The sequence below is a fragment of the Furipterus horrens genome, unplaced genomic scaffold (assembly GCF_987537825.1).
Source record: "Furipterus horrens unplaced genomic scaffold, mFurHor1.1.pri manual_scaffold_10, whole genome shotgun sequence".
NCBI lineage: Eukaryota > Metazoa > Chordata > Mammalia > Chiroptera > Furipteridae > Furipterus > Furipterus horrens.
Genome location: NW_028327180.1, coordinates 15,840,242 through 15,863,397, shown reverse-complemented (window position 1 = coordinate 15,863,397; position 23,156 = coordinate 15,840,242). Strand labels below are relative to the sequence as shown.

General features: G+C 42.0%; 1 protein-coding gene across 2 annotated transcripts in view; it reads left to right on the top strand.

Moving 5' to 3' along the window:
- Positions 1-23,156, top strand: part of NR3C2 (nuclear receptor subfamily 3 group C member 2) — a 300,588-nt gene that overhangs the window by 258,397 nt on the left and 19,035 nt on the right. For both annotated transcript variants that reach the window (XM_090288659.1, XM_090288658.1), the window contains exons 7-8: positions 11,645-11,775; positions 17,354-17,511. In XM_090288659.1, the coding sequence (XP_090144785.1) occupies positions 11,645-11,775; positions 17,354-17,511 (289 nt within the window). The remainder of the gene's footprint in view (positions 1-11,644; positions 11,776-17,353; positions 17,512-23,156) is intronic.

The following is a 23,156-nucleotide window of genomic DNA, read 5'->3' as shown; positions in this document are numbered from 1 at the left end:
TGAAACTCACTAGTTATCAAGTAGGAATCTTACCTTTTTATAGCTTCCTTTTACAGGTGATGATTGTTTATTAAAGTTAAGCAATGTCTTTAAGTATAGATCCCAAATGTCCCTATTTGACATCACTAAAGCTTTTCTGTCTTCTACTGAAGTATCTGTGGTTTGCATACCATTATATTTCCAGAAATTAGTAGTAAAGTCTATAGCCTACAAAAATGAGACCTGAAAGTATTAAAAAATTCTCTCACTAGAGAATATTGTTCTTCTGTATCTTTTCTGTGTGTAGAGCAATTCTGGAGAGAAGTCTTAACATGGTGAACACTTGTTAAGTGCTCCTCAGGTTCCAAGTTCAAGTATGCTGTTGGGTGTTTCAACCTTAGTTTCCCAGTAAAGAGTACATGCAGGCTCTGAGACCGGACTCCTTGCATTCAAACCTAGAATACTATTATTAGTGAGGTGGTTTGACTTCCTTTTTTTTTTTTTTTTTTCACTAGGAACAAGTAAGTCACTTTCTCTAGTCAAGACCTATACCTGCTCCTCTGTCAAAGACAATATATAAATTTCCTAACCAAAACCTAGAATCAAAACATATGGTCTGCTAGGTCATAACACATCTGGTGAGTGGTCCAGCCAGCCCCTGCACCCCTGCCAAAGCGCTGCTGGTAGAAGGCCCTTCCAGTAGAAACAGAGTGCAGTGATGCAGTGGTATCTACGTATTTGTCTTTGCCAGAGACTCCCCACTATCAGTACAGATAGTAGGGAGTGAGCAATATTCTATTTTAATATTCTGAAATTTGCAATATTCCTTACCTTATCCTAGGGTGAGTGAGATATTTAGTCACACATCTCAGAGACAGGTATTTCTCACGTAATGCATAAATAGTCATGAAAATTTACTTAGAAACCACTGGTTGTTTTTTTTTTTTTTAATGAATTATGTTGTAACTAGCCTGTGAAATCCACAATTCAGTGACGACTCAGATTAAACTTTAGTCAAGCCAGGTCATTTTTTTTAATGTGATTTACCCTAGATACCCCCAATTTAACTTCCTCTAGAATCTGAATTTCCACAGTGGGTTACAGCTGCATATTTTCTTTCTTCTACCAAAGACCGTGTCCTTGTGCCCGAAAGAAGCTGTGCTAACTATATAAATATTTTAAAATTGAAGGTACAAAGGAATGTTTTACCAAAACTTGTATAAAAAAATTATGGTAAAAAAAAAAAAATTTCCTGATTCTTAGGACTGTCTATGGTGAATTGTGGTTGTTGTGTAACCAGGCTCCCTCTAGATTTTTAGATCAGCAAGTACTATTTTGATCTGTATAGCATCCATTAAAGCCAGTGGAAATTGTGATGCTTAAGTCCAAGGGCAGGTCCATGAAAACACATCCCTTCTGGAACATCAATGAAGCTGACAAACAAATCCCTGAGTTGGCTCGTAACTGTTACTGGGCTTGACCATGTAAAACTAATAGAGAATAGGTGACTGTCACGGAGATCATGGGGACACCACTCTGGCACAGGAGCCCAGTGAAGCAATGACCACACAGCATTCTCCAGGGATTTGTAGACCCGAGTATGTGAGTGCTGCCCTGGCAATACCTAAATGATGTAAATACTGTGGAAATGAACAGGCATCAAAGCTGCAGCTAGGAGAACGGTCCTTCTACAGAGGTATCTTGTTTGTCCATGGAGGAAGAATCTGGTAAGACTATGAAAAATAATAGAAAAACAGTAAACTGGAATAATCTGAATGTTCAAATTGAGGTCATTTTTATTCTAATGAAGGTTGGGGCTGGGGTAAGGGGGATGCTATTTCTGCATGCCGGGTTGTTTTCTTTTTTTTTTAGGACAATAACAAGCCTGAGACAGGGACCATCTGTTACACTGACCATATTCAAGATGTTAGATTTTCTCAGACATAACAATGTGGTTGGCAGTATCAGCTGTAAGTAAGGTCTGGTCTTTCAGATCTAATGTGATTGTGATTGTGATATTGTGTGTATATGTGTGTGTGTGAGAGAGAGAGAGATCACTAACTCTCTTACAATACACACGCGCATATAGATATACACAGGGACAATATATAGATGTGCTAGCATGTTAGCAAACACGCTTATGAAGAGGCCTCTTCTTGAGATTCCAGAGACCTCAAAAGTTCAGCCCTAAGTGAGCATTGCTGTGTGTTGTTTATACCCATATCTGAAGAGCAATTCATAGTCTGTGGAATCATTGGATTTACCTGTTCTCAGTAGCTTCCAGGTGTTTATTAAGCACTTAAATCATTTTGGACCTATGTACCATTAAAAAAAAGTAATCATAGAAAGATGTGCCTTATTATCGGGAAGGACAGAGTCCCTTCAAAGGGATGAGAATTGCCTGTTGTTTAAGGCAAGGGCTAAAGTGAAATACTCCAAAGGCTTAGTTTTGTAGTTCCTTACTAAAAAAGTGATGCCTTATAGACCCAAAATAAAAAGTGTTTAGGCGAAAATATGCAGGTTGATACAATACTGCTAAAGGATCTCCAGTTAAAAAATGTCACTGCACCTTTCGTGGGCTCCCAGGGGTGAAAGAGTCGGAAACCTCTGTGCTGTGGCATCATTTATAAAATCAGCCAACATGAAAGGATTACATTTATGAAATATGAATTATCTAAGAGAGAAAGGAGAGTGATAAAGGTAGTTCTACTTTCCCTCCCCTCTTAGGGTACCAAAAGTACAATGGACAGGCCTTGGGGAAACTGTTTTCTGACTAAGTTTTTGAACTTGTGGTTTATTAAAGGATTTTTTACTCTTCCTGCTTTCAAAAAGCATTTTGCACAGCTTGCCATAAAAGCATTGATACAGCAAGACTAAATGTCCATCAAGACACAAAAAGGCAAAAAAAGGCAAGTTGTAAAAACAGAGGAACAAGTATTTTATGTTATTTAAAAAGAAGAATGAGTGAAAAACCTAAGCCTGAGAAGTTACATAATTAAACACAAACCTTGGTTTCTTTATCTGTATCAAACAAGGTACAGTATCATGGGCTGTAGCAAGTAGGATCATGGGTTGCAGAAATTCTTTCTTTAATTAAAAACATTTTTATTGTGATAAAATAGCAATAGCATAAAATTTACCATCTTAACCATGTTAACTACAGTACTCTATTCACACTGTTAGGTGAACAAGCCCCCTGTACCCCCTCCCCCAAGCCTCCAGCAACCACCACTCGACTTTCTGTTTCTATGAATTTGACCCTCTAGGTACCTCATATAGTAAGTACACTGTTTGTGTTTTTGCAACTCTCCTATTTACTCATTAGGTTTATTCATGTTATAACATGTGTCAGAATAGCCGCTAATTAATATCCCATTGTGGGGCTGGTATTCATTTTATTTATCCATCTATTTGTGATGGACACTTGGGTTGTTTTTCCTCCCTTTTGGATGTTGTCAATATGCTGCCTTGAACATGAGGGTACAGATACCGAAGAGCTGTGGTTGCGATTCTTGCAGAGATTCTTGAAGCAGAAGCCAGCTTTCGTTCTCTCTGTGGATGGCCACAGCGTGAGGAGCTCCTGCAGGCAGTGGGGCTAGCCTGGAAGGCTCTGTGGGCTTACTGGATAGCTATGTATCAGAATCTGCTTCTCGAATATCGACTTCTATCAGAGTAGAACATGAACATGATTCCAGGGTTGCATGTAGTTTGGGGCAATCATTTCCCAAACCAGCTGCTTCCAGGTGGACCTCTACATAACTGGAGGACTAAGCTTTTTGAATGTATTTTTTGGTAGGTTTTGGTAAGCTAGTACTAAATAAGCTTATGCTGAGGCAAACGTGTTGCTTCAGACAGCTGTTGGCCGGCAGGTGCAATAGACGTGTCTCATAATGTGAAACAGCATGACACTGTGAACATATAATGGTGGCAGGAGAGCCGGGTCCTAGCCATACAAAAGCTATTCAGATTGTTTAGTTACTAAGTTAAATAAATGAGCAACCAGCATACAATTATTTAAAATGTGACTCTCCTTCCCGCTCTGATTTTAATGGGTTGTTTTTTTCTCATTCCCCATTTTAGCATGTGAATGAACTTCATTTCCAAATGCATGTTCTCTCAGAAGTCAGGAAGAAATGTTTTCTAACTCTTTAGTTATTCATTTTTGTCCCCAGTGAGTCAGGTTTGGATAGATTATATTACTTTAACTTAATGTTTTAAAACTATTTTCAAATGATCATATGATTGGAGCTTAATTGTAACGGGTGTTGTAAGAGAGGACCAGATGAAGTTACAACTATGAATAAAATTGGTTTCCTAGTTAGAGGAAATGACAACTTTACAAAACTACTGAAATACTTTCTTTTTCTTTTTCTGAAGGGTTTCTTTAAAAATATTTTAGAACTATTTTCTCATAGATTTTAACCGAGGTCTTTGGAATTGGACTGGGTCTCTATGCCCATTTTGGTTATTGTGTTTATTTATTTCTCCAAAAGTAAAGTTTATTTTGTTCCTGCAAATAAGACGATGTTTAGAAATGGAAGACGTGCCCATGGTTCCCAAGAAGAGACAAATGCCAGTCGGTTCTTCAGGACGGCTGTTCTCCTTACTAAAGGGCTACTTCCTAACTCAGTAATCGCCTACTGCCTTCATGTTAGTCCACCGTGCAAGGGCGGCTTTTGCATGTATTCTTACCTTTTAGAAGCATCATACAAAGTTCATCTCTTTCCCAAAGCAGTCTGTAGTTTTTACATTATTCTACTCAACATGCAGTAAGATTATTAAATGAATCAAAAGCATGTAGCAAAAAGATTTCTGTGAAGTAATATTGCAAAACTATTACCAGTATCGTACCAAAAAAGACTGTCCTTGTCTCAATGTCTTTGGATGTACACTTCTGTGCATTTAATCTAATTGTGCAAAAATGACGTGATGTACAATGTGTTTTTAATATAGCCTATTTTCAAGCTATATTGAGTACACAGCACTCTTCATTTAGAGAACTCAATTTTATGCAATACAAACAGCAATGGAATTTGAAAACACAAAATCTTACCGCATAATGGGCACCAAAGGATAAACAATGGAGTAGTTATAATAAAACACTTGAGGTACCAAATAACTCTTTACAGTTGTAAAGAGATAACTGTGGTGAAAAAAACTAAAAACTGTTTGGCTTGGTAGCATGGGGAGAGGAAAAGGCATAAGTTCTTTTTTAAGTTTTTTAATTCTTTAATTATTGTTGACATACAATATTAGTTTCAGGTGTGCAGCATAGTGATTCAACATTTGTATACCTTATGAAGTGATCACCATGAGCAGTCTAGTACCCACCTGTCACCGTACGTGGTCATGACGATATTATTGACGCTATTCCCTTTGCTATTCGTTGCATCCCCGTGACTAGTTTTATAACTGGGAGTTTGTACTTCTTAGTCCCCTCCCCCTTTTCTTCCCGTTTCCTCACCCCTCCCGCTCTGGCGTGGCAGCCACTACTTTGTTCTTGTATGCTTTCGGTTCTATGTGCAATCTAAAAAAAGGAAAACAAATAAACAAACTGAAACAGAAACAAACACACAGCTACAAGGCATGAGCTTTGAAGTACCTACGGCTGGGTTTGGATCCTGTCTGCATCATGGACCTAAGTTTCCTCGTCGTGAACATGAGGATAATTCTTCACAAGGCACTGTGAGCATTAGCAGGAAGAAATCGAGCTCTGGTATGGCGGGCACTCCCCGAGAGAGAGCTCGGAAGACCACAGAGTTTATTCAGGTGACAGCTCAAGACTTAAGGGAGGCTGTACATACTGAGGTGGCAAAAAATACTTTCTCCAGGTGTGCTGCCACACATTGACATTCTAATCTGTTCTCAGGTAGCGGCTGAGGTCTCTTTAAATCATCTTTAATCTGGGTGTGGATGCTTTGTTAACACATCTGATAACAGAAACACTTGGACACAGAGGTGCTGAGGTCTCCTGTTTTGCTCCAGGCAGGTCCCTTCCCCGTTCTGGAACATCCGTGACATCTGCGTGCTCTCTGGTGGTTCTCTTGATTTCCCATCCTGCACATAGAAACAATAATAACAACAACAACACAATGGTATTTTCCTGAAAAGTCATTTTAAGAATTTGATTATTTCTTAGTTTGTTTTAACCAAAATGTTCATTGGTCTTTCAAGAAGCATTTTATTCTCTTCATTATATATATATATATTTTTAAAGCACTAACATATTACAGCACTTTATAATTTAAGAACTTCCATACCATTGGGTTCCTACATCCCTGCAAGGACATTATTACCAATGTCCCTATTTTACATGTGACAAGCCTGGTCTCAGGAGCAGCAAAGACACTGGCTCACAAGGCCAGCACACTGAAGGACTCTAGAGCCTCTTGTAAAGCCCCGGATGCCTGTTCTGCTTCCAGAACAAGGTAGCTTCGGGGTAAAATGCACATGAGTGCCTGGTGTCACTGCACAGCGTCAGGGGCACATTGTGCTGTGTTCTGTGGACGTCCTGGGTACCAGTCTGCTCCACCCATTTTACAATCTAAATCTCTTCCATTGTGGAGAAACCTTTTGAGAACTTCACAAATGCCACATCTATTTTATCAGCCATTTATTTACTCTTTCTGAAAATGTTCAGTATTATCTTTCTCTAATCATCATCATCATATGCGAATCTGTGTCTTTAATTCCTTTAGTTGTCTTAACTTGCTCTCCTTTTTTCTCTCTCTCTCATTCATTCATGCAATATTGATTGAACAAAGATTGGCACATGGCACTTGTCTATCATATTCTGTCTGACATTCAGAAAGGTGAGTCAGGCACAGAGCCTGCCTTTAAGGAACTTGTAGTCAGCAATCAGAATGCTGGAACTGAACTGAGCCCCTTTTTTCCTCTAAACACATAGAAATTCTGCATTAAAAAAAACAAGCCTTACATATATAGCCAAGCTCAAAAGAGAGAAAGTGCAAAAACAGGGAATTCACAGCCAGAGTGGTTTAACTTGGAGCTGAAGCTACAGTTGGCCCACAAACTATTGACTGTGATAAGTGCCTCGGGCTGGGTATTAGAGCCCCACAGGAACAGCAGGCAAGAGCTGAAGCTCCAGCGAGGCTGGGCCTGAAATAGAGGCCCCTGCATTGAGCCAGGGCTTTGTAAAGATTTTTCTGTCGACTAACAAGGAAAGTAAAACTCAACAAGCTAGCCTGCCAGCCCAGGGATATGGCAAGGAAGCAGGGAAAAATAAGAAACAGAAGCCTGCACCACATCAAGTGTGGAGTCTAAATTTAAACTACACAAGTCTCAGAAAAGCATTCAAGTCTAGAAATTAGCATAAAAATTGGTCTAGAACCACTGAAATGCATATACCCCTGATGGTTACAAGTGTTAAAACTTCCTACAGAGTCCCTTGCACAAGACAGTGCCCTTGGGAATCACCCAGAAGCCAAATATATGCCAAAACAGTACATGTGAGACTTACATATTAGCATCTCAAAAGAGCAGAATAAAAAATATGAGAGAAACTATAAAAGAAATATGTTAAAAGTATTTAAAAATATAATAGGTAAAGATATAAATTAGAGAAAGGAGATCTAATAACCATAAAGTAAGAAGTACCTTATGCAAAATAACTAATATTTGAGAAAGAACTAAATACAGAATATCTAGGTACTTAGACATAAAACGTATTACCCTTATAATTAGGACATTGTAGACATTCCATATATTAGACACAGAAAAGAAAAAAATGTTAGTTAGAAAATAGATCTGTATGCAGTACAACATGGTAAGAAAAAACAACATGAAAAGGAGGTTAACATTGAAGACAAAATGAGATGGTCCAACTAATAGGAGTTCAGCAAGAACATACAGCACAAACGGGGTGGGGTGATTGTTAAAGAAACAACAGCTAAGCATATGTCGGAGCTGAAGACATACATCTACACCTTCAAATCATATAAGGACACTGAGTCCTGAGCAGGAGCAGTAAGAATCAGTCTACTTCTAGGTACTGCCCAGTGACACTGCAGACATCAAATTAACAGAGGAAACTTTTTTAAGCTACCAAAGAGAAAATACAGGTTATCTATGAAAGAATGATGATAAGAATAAGAAGAAATTTCCCAAAAGCATCAATCAATAAAGGCCCAGGTAGAGTGGAATACCATCTTCAAAATATTGAAGAATGTTACCTGTCAGGTTACAGATCTCTAGCTTCTAAGCTATCATTCAAGAATGAAGGTGAAATAAAGACTTTTTCTGATAACTTAAGGCTGGAAGATGAACACTCAGTGACTGGAAGAATTAGGGAAAAAAAAAAACTTCAGTAAGAAAGTGAACCCAGAAGTAAGGAGGGAAATGTGGGAAGCGGTGGTGGCCAAAGAAACACGTTGGTAACTCTAAACCAGACATGGATGTGGATGTGAGAGAGACAGATTCCAGGGGTGATTTAAAAACAAGTTGGAATTTAAATAAAGAACAATAACAAGGAGGACAAGAAGCAGTAGACCAACTATAATGTACCCTACACTTTTCTGTTTCTCATGGAGAAGCTATTGATTAACTTTAGGTGTTTAAGTACGTAAGTTCATAACTTACTATATTTTTCACTCCATAAGATGCACTTTTTTCCCCAAAAGTGGGGGGGAAATGTGCATCTTATGGAGCAAATATTGAGTCACAGAACATGATGTGTATTACCTGACCTGTCAGCGGTGGGCCCACGCGAAACCCCTGGGGACACTTAAATGTCCCACTTTACTGCTCAATCTCAGGGCGTCTAGTCAGTATGAAGATAGTGAAGAAAGTGATATCAGTGATTGTGAGCATCTGATCTTCATAAATTCTGACACTAGCGATGATGAGTTCTTGGGGTTTCCAGAAAACTAGAAGAGTACTTGAACCTTAAAGTCTCTCCTCATTTGTTAGTGACAGTGATCATGGTTCTTAATACCGCTGTTGACTGTTGTTCACTTTACATGGCTGAATATTATTCTGTTATATTTTATTAAATATTTTAGTACATTATTTAGTTCAGAATATTTTTTTTCTTGTTTTCCTCCTCTAAACCTAGGTGCGTCTTATGGTCAGGTGCGTCTTATAGTGTGAAAAATATGGTAATTATTTAAAGAGTGAAAGTAGAATGTATACCTTTCAAACCCAGTTGAGGAGCAAAAGACAGGGATTTTTTTGCAACTGCATCAATCCAATAAAAGGGAAAGAAAATAGAAGAAGGAGGGGAGACAGTTAAAGCAGTAGAGAAAAAAATTCGAATATATCAGTAATCATGATAAATGAAAACAGTAAAGCTTAGCTGGTAAAATATAAATACCTTCAGATTTTTTTAATGTAGTGTTTTGCTTTTTATAAGAGACGTGTGAAATATAATTTTGTGGGAAGTTTATATGAAAGGGACTTTAAAAACTGGCTTACCAGGCAAATTCTAAATAGGAGGCAAAAGAAAAGAGGAAGGAAGAAAAGGAGGGAATAATGAAGGAATAATATGAATATCAGTCAAAATTTTAGGTAAAAGTATTAAGAATAAAGATGCTATTAGTGATAGACAGAATAAAGCTTACAATAAAATCGGTAAAGATATGAAGAGACAGATCACCAAAGGAAAAATCCCAAATGGTCAGAAAACATTTGGAAAAAGTGTTCAGCGTACTGGTGATCGTGGAAATGCAAATAGAATCGACAGTGGGGCCACCCTTTCCACCCCCATCAGACGGCCAGAAACTTAAATGGGATAATGACAAGTACGGTGGGATGTGGAATGTCCATTCTCATCTCCTACCGGTTGGAAGGAAAGCCGCAGATGAGCGCAGATCTGTGACTCAGCGGTTCTTTCCACGCTGTATCCTAGAGAGGGGCTCTGGGATGTTCGTGAGCTCCCCTGGTAACAGCAGTAAAGTGAGGCAACCCAGGTGTCCAGCAGTAGCGGTGTGGATTAGTGAACGGTGATGTGATCACACAGGTGCAGCTTGTAGCAGTGAAAATGAATTAACTTGCAGAGTTACCTGTGTTAGGATGGATACATCTCAGAATTACAACATTGAATAAAAATAAGTTGCAGAGGGATGTGCACATATATCTAGCTTCAGATTTACAAAACAACAGAACAGGACCATGTGCTGTGTTTATACAGACGTGTGCAGTAGAGTGCACACATTGGATAGGACATGATTGTCACCCAAAGTGAGTGGCCTGGCTCTGCTCATCAGGCACCTTTTCTACATTGTCAGGTCATCCCCCCTTCCAAGAGTAGACTGTTTAGAATATCTGGTAGTTGGTGTAAAAAGGAAAAATTGGAGGGGGTGGGAGGAGGGCCCTGGTCTTTGATGAGCTGGGTTACTTGCAGAGTATGAAGCTTAGGGTATATGGAAGTTCATGTCCATCCGACTGCCCCAATGAGGAGGATGAATGGACTTGGGGAGGAAGACGCCTCAGACCTTAACTCTGTCGTTTAATTTGTAATGATCTGAAGCAAGTATAGCAAACATATTAGCACTTATTTACATTGTTAATTCTGGATTGTGCGTGCATAGGCTCCTGCGGTTATTTCTGTGTGTGTGTGTGTTTGTGTGAGTGTATGTGTTTACAATATTCCCTTAATTGAAAATAACTTCCTGCTTATTATGGGAGAGGAAAACCAGAACAATAAGAATGCAGAGCAAAATGTCCTGTGTGGCACTGTGGGTTCTTTACAAAAGGCTTTCAGAGTTGAGATGAGAGATTTCTGCCAGTTGAACCCACGAGTACCCCCTGGAAAAGGCATCACAGGGTTGCTTTCCTACGGATGCTCGCCTGCTTTCAGTCACTCAGACATCTGCCAGCCATCCTCACCTTTTCTTCTATTTCCTTGGCCTCTGTCAAGTCCTTTCCCATCTTTACTAGCAGCCTCTTTTTCACTGATTACATTGTGGTCAATATAAGCCAGTAGTTACCCGGGCCTCCCCAAAGATTTACTACTATGAGGAATACATCTGAAAAAAACCGAAGGGATACCTTACTTCACATGGAAAGAGGAAGTAATGACTTCTGTCGTAATACGATGCATATTTTGATGGGAACACTTGGATTTAGTGGAGGAAGAGAATTGGTTGGTTGTCTGAATGAATGGAAACGTGTGGCCGACTCCCATAGCGCTTTCTCCCTTTACCAGAAAGATTCTATTCAAGGTTCTCACCTTTCCAAAATTGTCTAGTTTCCCCTTTTAAACGTGCTTCTGCAAACAGTCAACAAACGTATGTCAGGACCTCTGTAAGGGGGGGTCCCTGTGGAAACAAGATTTCACCACTAGCCTCTGTTCATAGCGCCCAGCACAGTCCCTCCAGACGGTGAGCGCTTGGGGTCTGGCTGGCAAGGAACAGAGCTCGTGGGCTTCCCCACCACCACATCACAGAGGCGTCCCTGCTGTCTGGCTGATCTCCTGCTCCGGACGCGTTCCCACAGGGCGCACGTCAGTGACACCTCAGTGTTGGTCCAGAGCAATTCACCAGTCCCTGGGAAAGGCAAACAGTCTGTCTTTAAAAGACACATCAGCTCCCTGTTGACGCCGAAAGGCAGACCGTGACTCAGATCTCTTTTCGGGCTGCCTCTGCCTGCCCGCCTGGGGTTGACGATGAACCATGATCTCTCAGACATTTTTTCTTTGCCTTCGCAGAGAGAAGATGCATCAGTCCGCCATGTACGAGCTCTGCCAGGGGATGCACGAGATCAGCGTCCAGTTCTTCCGGCTGCAGCTCACTTTTGAAGAGTACACCATCATGAAGGTTTTGCTGCTGCTAAGCACAGGTAAGCCGATGCCCGCCCGGCAGTTTCTCTACTTTGTCAGCTCATCCCCCCTTCTGAGAGTAGCCTTTTTATAGTATCAGGTTGTTGGCGTAAAAAGGAAAAATTGGAGGGGGCGGGAGGAGGGTCCTGGTCTTGAATGAGCTGGGTTACTTGCAGAGGATGGAGCTTGGGGTATATGGAAGCTCACATCGCTCATTCCTTCATTCATCCGACTGCTGAACATCCTCTAAGTGTCTGTTGTACGTATGGTAGGGTGGGGCACTTCAGGAACTACAGGGTAAACGAGGCCCAAGGTAATCAAGTTAGACATAATTTTAATACATCGTGGAAGGGGATTGTCTACTATGATGAAGAGTGTCATGGCGGCTCAGAGAAGGGGAGAGCTGTTCAGTTATGGGGCTCAGTGGGGGACTTGGGAAGCTGAATGCGGAGGAGCTGGGAAAGGTTATGGATTGGGTGTGAGGAGTGAGATGCATTCTCACCAGGGAACCATGCGAGGGAGCGTGGGAACGTGGGAGAGCAGGGCCAGGCCACTGCGCTTAGCTCTAGGGAGCTGAGGTGCCTGTTAGTTTTAAATTGTATTGTATTTAAGTGTTTAATTGTTCAGGGTGCATCCGGTTATGCGGGGCTGGGAGGAGTGCGGAATAAGGGTGGGGTGGCGATGGGGCCCGGGTATTGAGTACCTGCCTTTGCCAGGCGGACAGAGGAGCACGACACTGGAGGCTGTGATCAGCGGGGTGGCGTGACCAGAGCTGTATTTCATGATTGTATTAAAGAGGAAGTGAGGCGGGGTTGGGGGAAGGGCACAGAATGTACCCCGACCGGAAGCACAGAGACCCGTGAGGCTGTGAGCACCTGGCCTGCGTGATGACGTGTTGATGCATGGTTATGCCACGCACAGGGGCGAATGGTCAGGAAGCGCTGCAGAGCTGGCCTCGGCAACGCCCGGGCGAGGACATGAAAACGGTCTGGGTCAGAAGCAACACGCGTTTTAAGCACAGAGAAATGACACGGGCGGTAGTGATATCATTAAGAGAAATGTGTTGATGTTGGGACTTGGAGCAGATTTTATGCAGTAAAAAAGAAGTGAGTTTTATTTTGGATAGGTTGATTTTTAGATGTATCCTCATAGAGAGGCCAAAAGATGGGGACATGGAGCTCCGCAGACAGATTGGGTATTGAGATGTAAACTTGACATTATCCTTATAGAAAATTGTGGTCTAGACTCAGTTGCTGAGTGGGGTTGTCATGCCGCAGAAGGAAGAGAACAGGTCCCATTGACTACAGGAAAGGGGATGGCAGAGGCTGAAGGGACAGAGACACAGGTATTGGGGGGAGGGGGTGGATGGTGTGGAAGCCAAGACTTGCCTTTCAACGGGGGTGAGACTCAGTGCCTAACCTGCACAGAGTGAGTTGAGAGGCACCTGCAGGAGTTGACCATTAGGCATAGGGCGGGTGACAGGTGGCCAGGGACTTGCAGATGAATGGGACGCTGTTTCAGCTTCTGGAACCCAGGATGAGTCGATGGCATAGGATGCCAGAAGAGACCAGAGAGGACAGGATTGGCCTTGGCAAGGACATGGAGCACCTTTTCCTCAGACAAGGGCACAGGCATTTTCAAATGGGGGAAGAATTTGAGGAAGCTCACTTCGGATGAGCGTGAGACCAAGAGTGATGGCAGGAGATCTCTCAGCCACATGTGGTGGCCACCCAGGAAATTGAGACATGTTCTGGGAGCCGGGGATGCCAGGGAGGGTGGCGTGGACTTGAAGGAGTTGTCGTTGTTGAGTGACTGACCGCCTGAGCCAAGCAGAGACGCTCGGGCATACAGGGCGTGCCCAGCCCTTCCTTGGCCGTGAGTCAGGAGCTCGAGAGAAGAGGCAGTGTGCAGTCAAGTCTCTTGGAAGAAAGTGTCATCAACAGCCAAGGTCACAAGAATAGAATGGATAAGAAGAGATGTATTTCCAGCCAAAAAGGCCTGGGTCTGAGGAAGAGTGAGCCTCAATCAGGAGGTGGGAACAAAGGATGCAGTGGGGAACTGTGGCTCGGAACCTGTCCCACGTATGTTTAGCCCTTCGCAGTTCTGGAGGTGTTTTCCATGTATTATCTAATTTAATGCTCAGAACAGCCCTATGCGAGTGACAGCCCCATTCTAGAGTTGACACAGCAGAGGCCCACGGTGTTTTCGTTCGGTGCCCTCTAAGAGCCAGGACTTCACGTCCAGTGCTGTCCCCGAGTCCCAGGACCAGGAAGCAAGGCTGCAAGGCAGGCTGGTGGCACGTGACAGCGACAGGGACAGGGGACTGGTGAGTGGGCTGCGTCGAGTCCAGCAGAGAGGGCTTCGGCATCCCAGCCCCTCACAGCTGTGTTTGGTTTGGCTGGAACAGGACTTTAGGTTGCTTTTGGCCTTTTGTCGTGTTTTATTTTCATGGAATGTGATTGCCGGGGGCTGGTCACGTTCTTTCCTCTGCCAGGGGCCCCGCCATCCCTCACTGTTTGCGCTCAGCCCGTGTCCCGCGGGGCAGAGTGAGCCACCCCTCCTCTTACTGCCAGGTGTCCCCACCCGGCTCTTCCTCAAGGTGGCGAATGCGCCTCGGCTCCTCGTTTTCCTTTCTGGAATGTAACTTTGGAAACAGAGTCTCTAAAGTCAGATACTGATTTATTCCTCTCTCTGTGTTATGTCATTAACCATTAGTAGTGAGAAAAATGTTTTAAATATATATCTATACACACATATATCAAATGATAGAAGCTTTAAATGCAATATTTTTCCTAAAAATTTATGTGGGACTAATTCTGTATTAATTTGACCACTCAATTGCTGTCTTACCATTTTATATGTAGGGAGGACAAAAGTAGGTTTGCAGTTGTGAGTACACGAAACAGTTTATTCTTGTATTATTTATTAATTTGTATCCTTCCATATGTACAATTGTAAACCTACGTTTGCCCATCCCCGTTCCTTTAATCAACCAGCTTATAATACATTCCGATATAATTTTGAAGCTGTCTGGGTTAATGTATTAGCTTCCAAGGAGCTCAGTACTTTCAATTCTGATTTTTATAGATGCAGGAAAAGCAAAATAAAAAGTTGGGAAAACATAAGAATGTTAAGAGTCATAGAAGCCACAGGCTTTAGTACACTTATTTTCGAATCTGTGGGAGAATGCCTGAACGTCTTCCCTCGTACTTGGGACGTGAAGTTTCACATCTGATGTCCAGGGTACCCGATTTTCAGCAGTGACATCAGAGTTCCCTGCCTGCCGTCCGCTCACTGAGGAAGACAGACAAGTTTCTGCCCAGTTGTCTCTTTGCTTCTCCAGCCCATAGATTTGGGATGATTTCTATCAGCCCTGCTCCACCTAATAAGTCAATTCAGAAAATCTGGGCAGACCTCCCAAATAGGAGGCTTTTCTGAAGTTCTCTTTATTTGTGGGTGTTTCAGCTTCTAAATAGGTAGCTGGAAAACAGGTACAATGTACTTCAGTCACAGCAGTGATATATAAGTCATATTTGACACATGTTCATAATTTGAGAATGTCTGAGAACACAGCTACCAGAAATATGAAGGTATTTGGTTAATCTTAATACATGTGCCACATACTATTGAAATACAGTCATGAAATATATTTGCTTATTCTATTTTTAGGTAAATTTTTTAAGGAATAGGTTGACACCCATAAACATCCAGATTGAAAACAAAAGGTTTACTCCATAAAATGTTATAACTTAAAAATAAAATTAATATGTGGGTGGGAAGTGTAGGCTGTTATTTGCAAACTTTCGGCTTCTTTTAGAAAGTTTTAGATTAATGTTAAAATTTTGGTAGAAAGCGGATGTGTAACTTTAATATTAACATCCTGGTTATTACCATTTTTCTTTAGTTTTTTAAATCTGTTAAAGCAAAGTTTTAATTTTAAAGAAATAAAAAATCTATCAGTTACCATAATGGATAGTATTTAACTCTTGATGTGAATATTATCTATTTGAAACCGCAAGTAATATTGTGGGAGCCTCAGGAATTTGTGCAGGTTCTATTAGGGATTTATCTTCTCCCACAAAAATAGACTTAGACAAACCACAAATCAAGAGCCCCAACAATTAAACTGAAAGAGAACATATTAACATAATGTATGAAGTTAATTCTGTAAGATAATCCATATCTTTATACAGGACCGTGGAGTTTATTTGCAAACAGTGGTATTCCTGGCTTCCAGGGTTGCACATAATGTTCAAAAACGTACTTAGCCATTCAGAAGTGCTGATGACCCCAGTCAGTTCTCATCTAGAGCAATTATGATGAATTAACAAACATGCTGTGTAATTAATGACAGTACGAGCAGGTTCCAACACAGAATGTTACTATCACAAAATGAATTTACAGTAGATCTTCTAAAAATAAAGTTCATAGGGATTTTATTTTTGAAAGTTAAGGCATAAACATAACTATTTATTGACAGTAGTGGAAAAGACAGACATGTAAGTAGACGGTCAAAGACACGGACACCTTTAGCTTACCCTCGGCCTTCCACCTCTTTCCACAACATAGGTGTCCTCTAGCCCCACACAGCGCTGTCCCATGCATCCTGGGACAAGTATCTCAGCAGGTCACAGAAGCACATCACATGCTTCCAAGTCCTGAGCCCCAAAGATTTTAAAAATTTTTTCCAAGTCACACTTTTTGTGTGTGTTTAAATACAAAGCTAGTCACTAAAGGAAAAGAAGAAAACATAATCCTTCGTTTTCTACCTTATCAAAGCTAAAGATGAACATGGGTTATTCACTTTGGCAGTCTGAGATTTTCTCTTGCCTGCAGAGCTGCTGCTGTGTTACCAACTGCACACCACACGACCACCCTCACCCTCCACCCCCACCCTCATTGTATGCAAAATCATGTGACATCACCTCAGTTGTCACGTGATCGAGGGCAACGAGAATGGAAAGTGCTTCTTTGCATGCACATTCTCCCCTTGGTAGATGGCCAGTCTCCCCAAGCATCTTTGATATTTGAACTTGAATATGAAAACATTGCTTTCTAATTCTAGCTCCAGCTTGGATTGTCTGTGGCTCTTGCAGTTGTCCTGGAAAATCAAAGTATGTTTTCCTACCTCGGAGGTGTTGGCAAGTCAGGATTCATAGGACACTTTGATGACAGGCCACAAGGCCATGAAGCATTGTGGTCAAGAGGCAGGCTTTGGAAACAGAACTGCCTAGCTTTATATCCCTTCTCTGCCATTTTTGGGGCCCTTGGACAAGTGTTTAAACCTCCAGTCCTCAGTTTCCTCATCTGCAAAATAGGAATAGTATAATGGTTATGTCATAAAACTGATGTCAGGATTAAGTGAGCTGATATATGCAAAATGTATAATAACACACACCTGATAAAGAGCAGTTATTATTATTCTTTTGTGTATGTATGTGTACAAAAGTTTACCAGTAGATAACTAACTGCCATATTTACTGATAATTAATTGAGATTCACTACCAGCCTAAAAGTGGGAAAAAGCCATTTAACTGCTAAGATGCAAAAGCTGTTTTCCATCCTGGGAATTTACATGTCTATTGTCCTTAAACACAGTTCCAAAGGATGGCCTCAAAGGCCAAGCTGCATTTGAAGAAATGAGGGCAAATTACGTCAAAGAGCTGAAGAAGATGGTAACCAAGTGTCCCAACAATTCTGGGCAGAGTTGGCAGAGGTTCTATCAACTGACCAAGCTCCTGGACTCCATGCATGATGTAAGTATTGCCCCTTGATGATCTTAAATGAAGGGTCAGCAGCCACACACTGTTCACCAAATGAAATTGGGAAGTTGCGAGAGTTCTCGGGACTTTGGGAAGAGTAGAGGTCAGTCACCCGTGGGAGGCAGCAAGAGGTGAGAAACAATTGGGAGGGACATTTTTCTCCAGATGATGTTTGTAACAAACTTCACTTCAAGTCAAGGGTGTGGCTCTTTCCCCTTCTGAGCAGGACCAGAGAAATGTGCACCGCAAGGGCAAACTCCGGGTCCTGGCGGCCCAGCGTCAGATCAAGTTTCCCATTTCTGCTTGCAATTTGGGAAATGTTTGGTTAGGGAAAATGTTTGCTTTCATGTTGCATAAATAGTGTCCATCTTCTACAGCTGTCAGTGTAATAACCCGATCTTTCAAAAACATTATTGGTGGTCCAGGGCCAGCCTGGCTCATCTCAACCTTTGCCCAGTTTTGAATCCTATAGTGACTACTCTTCACAGGATTCATTCTTGTCTTAATGTAAATACAGAAAGCAAATTCTGGGCCTGTTTCTTCTGATTTAACCAATTATAGACATAGCTGAGGTGTTGGTTAAAGGTTTCTACAAAATACTGATATTGATCACTAGGTTTATGTCATTTAAAATATGCTTCTCATTTTGCTTTGTAAGCATTTTCTCCAGCTGCAGCTCAAAAAAAAAAAAAAAAAAAAAGTTGTGTATAGTCATGCTAATTTATGTTTATGAGGTTTTCATACTTTGGAAAATGTATCGCCCAAGCTCAACCCATAGATTTGCGTAAGAAATTCATCTTCAAATATTTCTCAGTTGTTGAGGAAAATGTTGCAGACTTAATGCCCAATACTATAATAGTATTCCTACTGAACTAATGGTTCATCCCTCAGAAATCTGGTGATGCCTGTGGGGCATTCTGTCTCTGTGGGTTCTTTGATAAAAGAATGTCACATTCCAGTGATTTACACTGAAGACCCATTGCATATTAGGTTGACCTTGGCTTTCTCTGAACTTGTCCTATGGTATGAGTCAAACTCCCAGAAGGTACATTCAGGGATGGATAGTTTTGTTAACTATCGGTGGCCTAAAGAGTGTGGTTTAATGGCCAGTGTTAGGAATAAGAGATGATAGCAGACAAGGCTTCAGGGAACACAGTGAATGAGGGGCTCCTCTACTCACAGAAGACGAACTAAAAGGAAAGCAGAACCCAGAATGTAGACCATCTGCATGAGAACAAGGGCACAGTTACTCTCTTCTGCTGGTTGTGTCGAAAGTCCTTCTGAGCGGAGCTTAGAATGGGGCTTTGTGGTTCTTCCTTGATGAATTATCTTCTTTGTTCAAATGTATGGGCAGGCACAAGAACAATAGCTAAATGAGGACACAGTTATCAGAACCCGTGTTAATAGATCATGCGTTTTGAAGCAATTTGCATGGAATGAGACAACAGAAGATAAAACTTTTTTTGACAGCCCTTCAGAATCATTGTGCCTCCAGAGAGCGGCACAGTGGAAATGCTCAGGGGCCGCCCCAGTAGTCCATGTGGCCAATCACCTTCTGCGGCTGCCCTTGTGAGCCACACAGCGCTGGCACCAGACAGGAACTCTGTGAAAAGTGGCCACGTGGCTATATCCTAGTGATGATTTTATGCAAAATTGCCCAAGGCAAATCATTGTCCTTTTAGTATTTTGAATCAAGGTATAATTGATTCACAATAAGCTGAACATATTTAAAGTGTACCATGTGAGAAGTTTGACACATGTATACACCCATGACCAAACAACACACCTACCACCTCAAAACTTTCCTCGTGCCCGTTTTTAACTATTCTTCCTACCTACTGCTCCCTAGTTGCTTTCTATATTGCTTTCTAGCAATAGAGCTTAGTTTGTATATTCTAGAGTTTCTGTAATCTATTAGTTTATATATTCTAAACTTTGATATACATGGAATCATGCAGTATGGAGTCTTTTCTGTCTGGCTTCCTTCACTTAGCATAATTACTTTGAGACTCATGCACTCCATCACCTACTGCTGTTCTTAATTATTACTCATTGCTGCGCAGCATCCGTGATGCAGATATTCCACATGTTGGAAGGCCAGTCCCCTATGGATGGGCTTGTGGGCTGTGTCCAGACTGGGAACATTTATATATAAAGCTGCACTGGACATCTGTATGCAGGCCTGGAATGGGCGTCACTCTCCTTTTCTTGGGTGAATAGCTAGTCGTGGAATGTCTGGGTCATATGGCCTGTGTGTTTTCATTTTTCACGAGACCACCAAACTCTTTTCTGAAGTGTGTGCACAACTGTACATTCCCTTGACAAGTCAGTTCAGATTGCTCCAAATCCTTGCTAACACTCAGTATGACTAGTCCTTCTAGTTGTAGCCACTGAAATAGCTACGTGGTGGCATTTCACTGTGGTTTAATTTGCATTTCTCTAATGAGTAGTGATCTTATCATGTGCTTATTTAGCATCATTATGTCTTCTTTGATATAATGTCTGTTCAGCTCTTTGGCTCATTTTTAAAAAAATGAATTGCTTATTTTTAATTGGATTGCTGAGTTTTGAAAGTTCTTTATATATTCTAGATGCAATTCCTGTGTAAGATAAATGACTTGCAAGTATTTTCTCCCCGTCTGTGGCTTATCCTCTCCATTCTCTTAGTAATGTCTTTTGAAGAGTAGTTTTCTATTTCAATGAAGCGTATTTGATTCTTTTTTCTTTTATGAGTCATGTTTCTGGTGTCTAAGCCAATGTCATAAAGCTTTTCTCCCAAATTTTCTTCCAGAGATTACTATCCTTCTTTGACTGATCTCTAGTGTCTTGAAAACCATATTTTCATGTGTTTTTTCAGGGCAATTTTGGTTGTTTCTGGTGGCAGGGTAAATCCAGTCCCTCCTACTTCATGTTGGCTAGAAGGAGAATATTCTTTTGGGAATCATGTTTTATCATTTTAATTCTAAAACCTTTATTTTAAATGATAAAAAATGTTTGCTCTTAGAACTAGCCTAACAGAAGCATTTTGAAAGTTCTATTCATAATTCTCTTCCAGAAAGAACATTGAAAAATGCTCCGTAAGTCTAGAGGGACCTTTCTAACATTCACGTACGCAGACTTGAGGCTGCCAACGGCTTTTTCATTAGAGTAAATTAGTGAGTCAGCGTTGGTGGAATTGTCTTCCAGGGAGCAAAGAGCCCCACGTGGACCGGCTCTGTACTCAGAGCTCAGCTCTGTTCCCCTCATGGAAGGGGAATGTTCGTTCCTAGGAGTCCCACAGATAAGAACCCTGTGAACATAAATTGTGCTTTGAAAAATGTGCATATTATGCCACCCTTCAGGACACACGTTCGTAGATCTCGGAACATGCATGCACAGCTCTTGGGAGACATGGGCTTGTCCCACATGATACACACATGGTGGCAGAACTGTGCCAAGGTGAGCAAAGGAACGTTCTCTGAAAGAACAGGTTGGCAGTTAAGTGTTTGAAGTGGTCAGAAACTTGAATGAATCATAAGCCCTCTGAGCATCAATTTGAAAAAAAATTTCAAAGAAAGAAACTGTGGTCAGGCTCCTAGAAACAGATCTATTTTTGCATTGCAACTGTTTGGGGGCTATATGGAAAGCATATAGATTCTTTATTCTTCTAGAGACAGTTGACAGTTAATAGTCATTTTCTAGCTAGTCACTCTTGCTGGGAGTGGCAGTTAATTTCATGTGGGTGTAAGCAGCACATTTCTAATGAACTTATTGGTAGCTTCATTCATAGAGATCAAAGACTATGTTATGATCAGCATGTTGAACAATAAATATTGAATAATATTAATATTTCTTAGAGGCAAAAATTACCCTTTTTCTGTTAAATAGTTTCGTGGTCATAGTGTACTATTATTTGACCTTGTAACCAACTTTATATCAGTATATACTCTAGCAAAAATGTGCCTCATGCCTATCAAAATCGATAAGGCTATAGAGGATACACAGTGAATGTATACACCAACCCTGTCCTCCAATAGCTGAGATTCTAGAGAGGCAGCTGGCACATAGCACATGGTAATCAGGTGCTGAACTTGGACGTCTGGGCAGCAGGGCCTTTGTGAGCACAGGCGCTCACACATTCATTCCTTTGTGTGTCAGTGAGCCCGTGCCGGCGCCCGTGTGAACAGAACGCCTGTCCTTAGGAGTCCCACACTGTCTGACCGAGGAAGATGTTCATCTCATTCAGCAAATACTTCAGTGTCTAAAAGTGTCAGGTGTTGTGCTAGGGGAGGAAACCCAAAGCCTGGCTTCCGGAAGCTTCCAGCCTGCTGGGGGCAAGCAGGCAGCCCCGGACAGGGCAGGGTGCCAAGAGCTCTGCAGAGGCGAGAGCACCATGCTCTGTGGGCTCGCCGATGTGAACTCTGAGTTGATAGAAAGCCTTGCGGAGAAGGCATAGGAGCCAGCTGTGATGGGCAGGGATCCTGGAAGGCTCCCAAGGGGGTGTCAGAGGAAGAATAGACAGAGGCACAAAGGGGTTTCTCCAGGTCCTGGATGGCCAGTGGCAGCAGGGCCCCTCTTGACTCACTGTCTAGTGCTCCCGGCTCCACCATCATTGTGATGGGGAGATCTTCAGGGGGGTGGCGGCTTCAGGTTTCAGGCTGGTGCATTTTGGAGACCAGAAAACCAGCAGTGAGGGGTATAAGAAATAATAGCTCTGGGCTTGGTGTCCAGATGCGTCGGCTCTTCCCTGGCACTTTCTGGAAGGTGTCATTTTTGTGGGCACATGTTACATCCTGCAGGCAGCAAACCCGGTGTTTTATGAAAATGGCACAATGCTTAGCGGTTCCCAAAATGAAACGATAGGTCTGCCTTCACCTAAGCTGTGCGGGCTTCAGGGTGGAGAATTTTGTCTCCGCATGCGATCATAATCCCAATGTGTCACTCAGACACTGTGGACGCTGTTCTTCGTTGACGGAAGGACACGTGGTGAGGGGCCATCTTGCTGAGTAGCTGCTTTCTGTGGTTCTAGAGCAAATGCTCCACAACCAAGTGGGTCTTCTCTGGCTGGCGCGTGGAGCCAAGGTTTCCTTCTGCCAGGGCTGGGAAAGGCAGGCAGAGTGAGGAGGGGACCCTCTGGTTATATAGTACCTGCTACACGTGCACACTGGGGAGACTTCTTCCTTCACGTGAGGAGGGTGTGACATTTCAGTGACACCATCACCGACCAAAGAGATACTGCTGCAAGCCACCGAGACTATTCAGTTGTTTTGAGATGCTCGTGCCCATTTGATTAGCAGGTGCTTTTGCATCAGGCTGTGGCCATGGGCATTTCCGTTTTATCTTGACTAAAGAAGAGGTGGTCTTGCTGTGGACGCAAACCCACTGTGAGCATTTCTTCCCACTCACAGATAAGTAAGGGCTGGCCAGGCCACTTCTGCATGTGGAGGGAAATGTCCCTCTCTTCTTGTTGCTCCGATGACAATGAAGTGATATTATTTGATTCTCTATAAGGAGGTTCCTGGCAGTTCCAAAGATATGTGTTTGTGTGTGTATGTAAAGAGAGATCAAGATGCAAAGCCACATTCTATCTCACTGAGTGAAACAACTGTTTAATGTAACTGTTAGTGGGGTGACTGCCTTCTGTGACAAGTCATGGGACT